The sequence below is a fragment of the Hipposideros armiger genome, unplaced genomic scaffold (assembly GCF_001890085.2).
Source record: "Hipposideros armiger isolate ML-2016 unplaced genomic scaffold, ASM189008v1 scaffold_651, whole genome shotgun sequence".
Classification (NCBI taxonomy): Eukaryota; Metazoa; Chordata; class Mammalia; order Chiroptera; family Hipposideridae; genus Hipposideros; species Hipposideros armiger.
This window is the reverse complement of record NW_017732001.1, coordinates 291,596-298,942: the sequence shown is the minus strand read 5'-3', so window position 1 is coordinate 298,942 and position 7,347 is coordinate 291,596. Positions and strand designations below refer to the sequence as shown.

Genomic DNA, 7,347 nt, shown 5'->3' with positions numbered 1-7,347 from the left:
AAAAAATGGGAAAGTGGTGACCTCAAGGGAGTTAGGGGCATGGGTATTGACAAGGAAGGAACATGAGGGAAATTTCTGGAGTGATGATAATGTCATATGTCTTGAAAAGGGGGGTTATATTACTCATACACAAGCTTTTGTCAAAACACATCAAAGAGTAGAGTCAAGATATGAACATTTCACTTCATGTAAGTTTTAACCCCATAACTATGAAGAAATGTTAAACTCTGGCTAATGATAGTCATGCTGAAGTTTTTAGGAGTATACTGATGTTAGCAATTTACCTTAAGATTTATTTTAAAAATGAGGTGGATTGATGGATGCTTACAGGAATGAATAGATGGATAGATGTGTGATAAAGCAAATATAAGAAGTGTTGATTTTAGAATCAAAGTGTGAGCACATGGGTGGTCTGATCTCTAACCCTTTTTTTCTTTTGCCTGTCAAATTCCATCTTTCTTTCAAGGTCCACTTGGAACCCAGTCAAGTTCATAAAACCCTTCTCAACACTCTATACCACCCTGGTCTTTTCCTTCACTGGGTTCGTTTAATAAATGTAGCAGATGTCACAGATTTTTGACACTTGATTATACACTGCCATGCATTTTTTGGAATCATGTGACTAGCACTTATCTCCTTGACTAAGACATTAACTTCTTAAGAGAAAAGACTAGTCTCATTTGTTTTTTCTTCCTCTCCCCCAATGGCCCTTTCTCCAACACTCACGGCATTCACAAGAGGACTGTCACATCACGATAATGTTTGTTGAGGTGGCTAAGCTTCAAGACACATATAACAACTGTGTCTCCTTCGTAGTTTTCAAACGAGTCTGTAGTTTGTGTTTTAAGGGCCTCGCGCTAGAGCACTCGACTAATCTGTTTCCTGGATCGATTCCAGTTTCCATTTCATAGGCCTGTACATTTACTATTTACAGCTCAATAGTATCCATAGAGAAGAGAGGCTGTGAGAGAGGAGCCAAATGAAATATCTCCAGTGAACCAAACTCAGCCTATTGAGTTACATTTGGAGCACTTGGCAGCGTGGTTCTGTCCTTGGCAATCTTTAGAGACATGAAGACAGCGTGGAAAGCGGGTGAGACAAAATGGTATGCACACCAGCAGCTTACAGATACCCTTATTCAGCAGCCAAAAATAGACCAACAATTAACAAAATTATCAGACGGTGGTTTGCATTAGGACTGCCTTTTGGGACAGTGGAACTGATCCTGCCTTTCCTCCATGATTGATGACACTATGGAGACAAAACTATTACAACATGAGTAGCTAATAAGAAGCCTTCCTCTTAATTCCAGGAACAATGATCTCTAGGATTAGTGACTAGGAATAATTAACTATACCAAAAAGAGCATTAAAAACCCAACGTAGATGATTAATCCCAAGATAGAGATGGGCTAAATATCTTAAAATATGTTTTCTACTCTCTCTCTCTTTAATTATAACAACTGAATTTCTCACTTTTTAACATCTTATTTTTAGAGTGAGTTTGAAACATATTAAATGTAAAAATTTTTGTTATAATTGGTAGAATGAGATAAAATTGTAATCTAAAAAATGTACCAGTTCCAGCTCTAGAGAGCATTCTTTTGTTCATTATTTGAGAGGATCTTTGTAGAGCCTGACTTTGTGTTTGAACTTGCTTAACCACACTGATGTAAATGGAATTCCTCCACCCTAAGGTATCCAGGGCATTCAGTCAGCCTCTGCAGAATGAGACACATTGGTTTTCTATTTCATCTTTGGATTCCACTATTGTGTCCTTTGTAATAATCACACCAGATCCCCCAAAACCTAGCAGATTTGAATAAGAGATTCCTTTTTCAAAAATTATTTTTTATTATGGTAAAAAACACATGACAGGAATTTTACCATCTTAACCATTTTTAAACAGTATATTTCAGTAGTGTCAAGTACATTCACATTGTTGTGCAGCTGCGATTCAGAGCTTTTTCATCTTGCACAACTGAAACTCTGTCCCCGTTAAACAACAATGCTCCATTTCTCCCTCCCCCAGCCCCTGGCAACCGCCATTCTCCTTTCTGTTTCTATGATTTTCGACTACTCTACATACCTTTTATAAGTGGAATCATACAGTTTTTGTCCTTTGTGACTGGTTGGCTCACTTAGCATTGTGTTCTCAAGCTTTACTTAGCATGTGTCAGACTTTCTTAAGGCTGAATAATATTCCAGTATACATATATAGCACTTAAAAAAATCTATTCATCTGTCTATGGACATTGAGTTGCTTCTATCCCTTGGCTATTTTGAATAGTGTTGCCATGAACATGAGTGTGTAAATATCTCTCTGCAACCTGGCTTTCATTTATTTCAGATAAATACCCAGAGAGGGAATTGCCGGGTCATATCGTATTTCTGCTTTTAAGTTTTTGAGGCACTGCCATACTGTTTTCTATGGTGGCAGCACCATTTTACATTTCCACCAACAGTTTTACAAGGATTCTATTTTTTTTTCAGATTTTTGCTAGCACTTGATACTTTCTGTTTTTCTTTTTCAATAGCAGTCATCCAAATGGATGTGAAGTATAAAAATATACGTTTTCATAGAAAAAATAACTTTCCCACCAAAAAGGTTGAAAATATTGAGAATATAAGATCCAAATAAAATTCATTTCATATTAAGCTTGTTATGGCCTATCATTTTATACATTGCTCACAGATTTGTCTTTCTTTAGGGTTCCTGAAATTAGTCATATACAGAAATGAGCTACCTACCTCAGTATTGGCTGAGCAGAATTTGAATGGTGAGCTTTTGGAAACCCCGTTTTCCATGGTGAATAATTGCCTGTAAGAGAAACTATTATCTAAAATTGTGAAAAACTAACAATGCCAACCTGGTCTGTGACTGAGGAGACAATGCGAATTAAACTTGTTCATCACCAAGAATCTCAGGGTTCTCATTGCTAAAACAAAAGTTTGTCTAGATGAGAGGTGGCAAACCTGTGTGCCTACAGGACCCAGGCATACTCTGGGAATGAGTGAGGCAGGCTGATTTTGAACAAACTGAGGTGCAGGAGTACCAGCCCCTTCAAAAGCAGGAAGCCAGCACCCCACTCTGACTTACTGAGCTGTGAGTGCTCATAGACCTCTGTTCACATCGAGTATTGCTCGTAATCACCAAACTTGTCAAGACAAGTTGAAAAATTTGAAAGATGGTAATCATTTTAATTAAAAGAAAAACACTGTTGGGCCGACCGAATGGTGCGTTGGTTAAGAACTGGCTTAGGATGCCAGAGAGCCCTGGTTCGGATCCCACATATGAGGGCCAGTGACACTGCCCTCTACAGCTAAGATGCTGAACAACAGCTCGACCTGGAGCTGGGCTNAATTGTTCATCCAAAGGGAAAAATAATATTGCAGAAGATAAGTCCCTTAGAAATCCAATGGAACTCACAAAGCTCCATGCATATTATGAAACAAACTACCTCAGCCAATGGGCAAGTCTGTCCGTTAAAATGCCGTGCAAATACCACGGTCTTATTTATAACTTTAAAAAGTTCACCTACCCTGGGGTTAGTAGTTATAGTCATATTGCTTCTGATGAAATACAAGGAAAGTCATCAGCTTTGAAAGTAAACATCCTTAATACATATTAGGAGTATGTCCAAGAAACGACGACTTTATAGTTGAGTATTAATATTGATGATGTAAGAAAATTGCAAGCAGATCCCTCTGGAGAATCCCTGACGTTAGTGTTATTCAACGTTATTCTTTGTAAACCCTTGCTCAATTACTCAGGCTCAGTCACCACTACCTTCTCCAAATGACCTTCATGCCCCCCAGCTCAGCATGTTTTGATCTATCTCTCACTCCTTATCTAGCTAAGATCAGCTCTGTGTTCTCACTGCAGTGTCTCTCTTGAGACTTGTGATTTATGGTCTCTCCATGAAATTATTCTCCTCTTACCTCCCATCCCCAGCCACACGCAGTCTCTGGAGGAACAGCCAAAGGCAAGGGGAAGGCAAAGGAGTTTAGAGCTTTCATGGGAATTTCTTCCTTTTGCTAATGTCTTCCCATCTCCATAATTCACCTGGAATACTTTAATTACCCATGATCTGAACGCAAACATGCTCATCTGCTTATGTGCCCTCTCTTCATAGCAGCTCCTCTCATGTGCCCCCAGGTGAATCCCCAGTTATCATGCTCTATCTCACGGGTTCATCTCCAAATGAACTCTTGGCGAGGATGGGGCTTTGTGCTCTAAGTAGATCGTGGGTCTTCTCACTGAGTCTCAGGACATCACCAGGGTAAGCTGCAGAGGACATGCTAACGGGGTCCTCAGGTGCCAGCTCTTACCACTCCTTACATTCCTTTGTACTCTCTTAAAAAATTCAGGGTCCACAGAAACTTGCTCATATTTTCTAACGTCATTTATTGGCTTTATACATGTGAGATTCTCTCAGCTTAAAAACCCAAGTTGGGAAATGGGAAGAGAGGCGCTGAGATGCTGCCCCAGGACCCAGGCAGCCAGCAACCGCGAGCGCTGCAGCCAGAAGGAGGCCAGGAGTGACGCTTGGAACCAGAGGTCTGTTCACCACAGGGCTTTTTTTTTTTTTAAATAAAGCAGTGGGCTCTATTTGACAAAAGAGCATTTACATGAGTCTGGAGGGACCAGAATTCTCATCTAAAATATTCTTTAGTCATTTTTGTGCATACAATATTTAAATACGTCTTCTAAGCCCTAGCTTCCCTCCTGGCCCGAATGTGCTGATTCTGGCCAATGGACTTATGGAGCAGAAAGATGAACTCAGCTAAAGTCCCCTAATTTGATGCTGGGTCTTGGGAGTAGCTGCTGAAGGTAAATATAAACGACATTCCCGAGCCTCCTTCTGCATCTGGAAGCAGCTCTGCTCAGTTGCACAGCTGCTGGTGTTGGCTGGAGGAGGGAGGCGGCTGGGGGAGGGAAGTGGAATGTGACAGTGGCTCCCAAACTGGCTGCACATCAGTCACAATTTTGACAAAAGTACAGATCAACAAGGATAAGCTTGTAACACTGCAGTAACAAAGGATCCCTGAATCTCAGGCACCTTAACACAACAAAATGCATTAACAAAATGCATTTCTCAGTCAGGCTCTATGTCCAACAAGATTACTGGGAAGTGGTGTGTAAGTGTGAGCATGTGTGTGTGTGACTGTGTGAGTGTATGAGTGTGTGTGTGTCATGTGAGTGTGAGTGTTGTGTGTGTGTGAATGTGTGCAGGAGTGTGTGTATGCATGTGTGTGTGTGTGTAAGTGTGTGAATGTGTGTGTTTGCGCACGTGTGTGTGTGCATGTGTGTGTGTGTGTGTGTGTGTAAGTGTACCTGCTCACTGTGATCACTCGGGGACTCCATGTGCTTCAAAGATGACTAGATCAGGGGAGAGACTGTGCAGAACCACTTCTTGGCTTTTATGTACCTGCCTGAAAGGGACACAGGTCACTTCTGCTCACATTTCAATGGCTAAAGCAAATCACAGGGTCAAGTTTAAGTTCAAAAGAGCCAGGACAGTGCAAATCCTACCACGAGTTTATAGAATGTGAAGATGGAATATTTGTGAACAGTCCTAATAATGACCTTTGATTCATTCATAACAACCCTTGAGATTCTGATGTATTATATCTTCTCCAAATCAGGCTACGAATCTCCTAGGTTTGGAAATCCCTGGCCTATCTAGTTGGTCATTTTGGAGGAACTGCCCCGCTGATGTCCTAGTCCTTTCCCTGACTTCTTGATAAGGCATCATAAGTAGTGCATGTAGCAGTGCATTCAGCAGATATCCCACCCAGTGAACCGATTTTAGGAGCAACTCTTCAAGAGGGAACAAATGCAAAGTAACTGTATTTTTTATTTCTATTAACAACAAAATACGTCCATAATTTCACAGCCCATTGCTTTTCAGAGCACATATATTACAAATAAAGGAACTTCACAAACTTTAAAGATTAGTATTTATCAACACTTTTGTACACATACACAAATATTTTAATATAATGGTATCTGAAATGTTATTCATATAATCTTAACACTGTCATAAGTATCAACTAAAAAGTTTCTTTTAAATTTGGTAAAAACCATATATTTTACAATCTCCTATTTACATTTGAAATATGCTTAAATGTTACAAAAACATTCACTTTGACCTTTAAAATATGTGTGCTAGGACTTGGTATTGAACATATTATAACTGACAGCAAACTTATGGTTTGCTTTTGAGCTGTACATTCATTGGAATTTCATGGCAAATTTTCAGCTTGGCTTGTTCAACGCTTCTCAAAGGGGAAAACAAATCATAAGAAATGTGCACATCTGGGGGCTGGCAAAATTCTCAGGCTAGCGAGGTAAAAAAGAAAATATTAACATCATAAAAACTTCAAATAAATTAAATCTATCTTTCTCTTCCCCGAGATGAGTTGCAAATTCAGAAAGGTCTCTGAGAGATGTGTGTGATGCTGCAGATGTTCCTTCAAACTTCCACGTTAGTTGAGACCAAGACGGTGGGCACAGCTGGCGTCGCCTTGCTAATGACTCGAGTGCAGGTTCGCTCCACTCCGCGCTTTGGCAGGTCGTCCCTGCACACAATCTTAAGACAGGACAAAACGCAACGCGATGAAAGAACACAGTAACAGAAAGGTTCATGTTAATATCTCCAAACACAATGAAAACCCAGGTCAATTATTATTTCTTTTTGGTTCCCCACAGGGAATCTGTAAATTTTGAAAATGCATTTATCCAAGGATATAGATCTGAAGAATTTTTTTAAGCCCCTGTCATGGCCATTTCGGCAAGATTTAAAGTAGCATCACAATGCTCTTCAACTACCAGATAAAAATTTATAAATGTGTGAGTACACCTTATGGATGTATCTGAGTAATTCCAGAAATGTATTTTATTCTCAAAGTTTCTAATTTATATTATCAACAACTACCGAAAAAGGGGAAACATGTGAAACCTCATTTAAATGTTTGCATTAATGGAAATAGGGGGAAAAATAATACTTGACCTGATTTTACTTTTGAAAATGCTGTTCCTCTGCCTGAAGAATATTTTCCTGTCAGATCTGTTTAAATCATGAAATGTAAACCCAGTAACAATAACAAAAACTCCAGGTACCTCTAAAATGTATCTGTATGGAAGAGACTTCATGAATATTTAAAGTTCTACAATAATTGTGAAGCTTGTCCCACTAACTCCACACATCACCAGGCTTTAGTTCTACCCCTCTTCCAAGGTAGAATTGCCACTTGTGTCCCCACAGAGCACCCAGCATCTCAGTAGCCTGTACTACCAACTCATTCTCCTTACGGTCAATGTCACAAGTGCTGCTTAATAATT

At 39.7% G+C, this 7,347-nt stretch overlaps 1 protein-coding gene across 1 annotated transcript in view; it reads right to left on the bottom strand.

Moving 5' to 3' along the window:
* Positions 1-5,840: 5,840 nt before the first annotated feature.
* Positions 5,841-7,347, bottom strand: part of DOCK10 (dedicator of cytokinesis 10) — a 253,505-nt gene continuing 251,998 nt past the window's right edge. Inside the window, exon 55 of the mRNA XM_019626007.1 lies at positions 5,841-6,652. Within this exon, the coding sequence (XP_019481552.1) occupies positions 6,479-6,652 (174 nt within the window). The 3' untranslated portion in view covers positions 5,841-6,478. The remainder of the gene's footprint in view (positions 6,653-7,347) is intronic.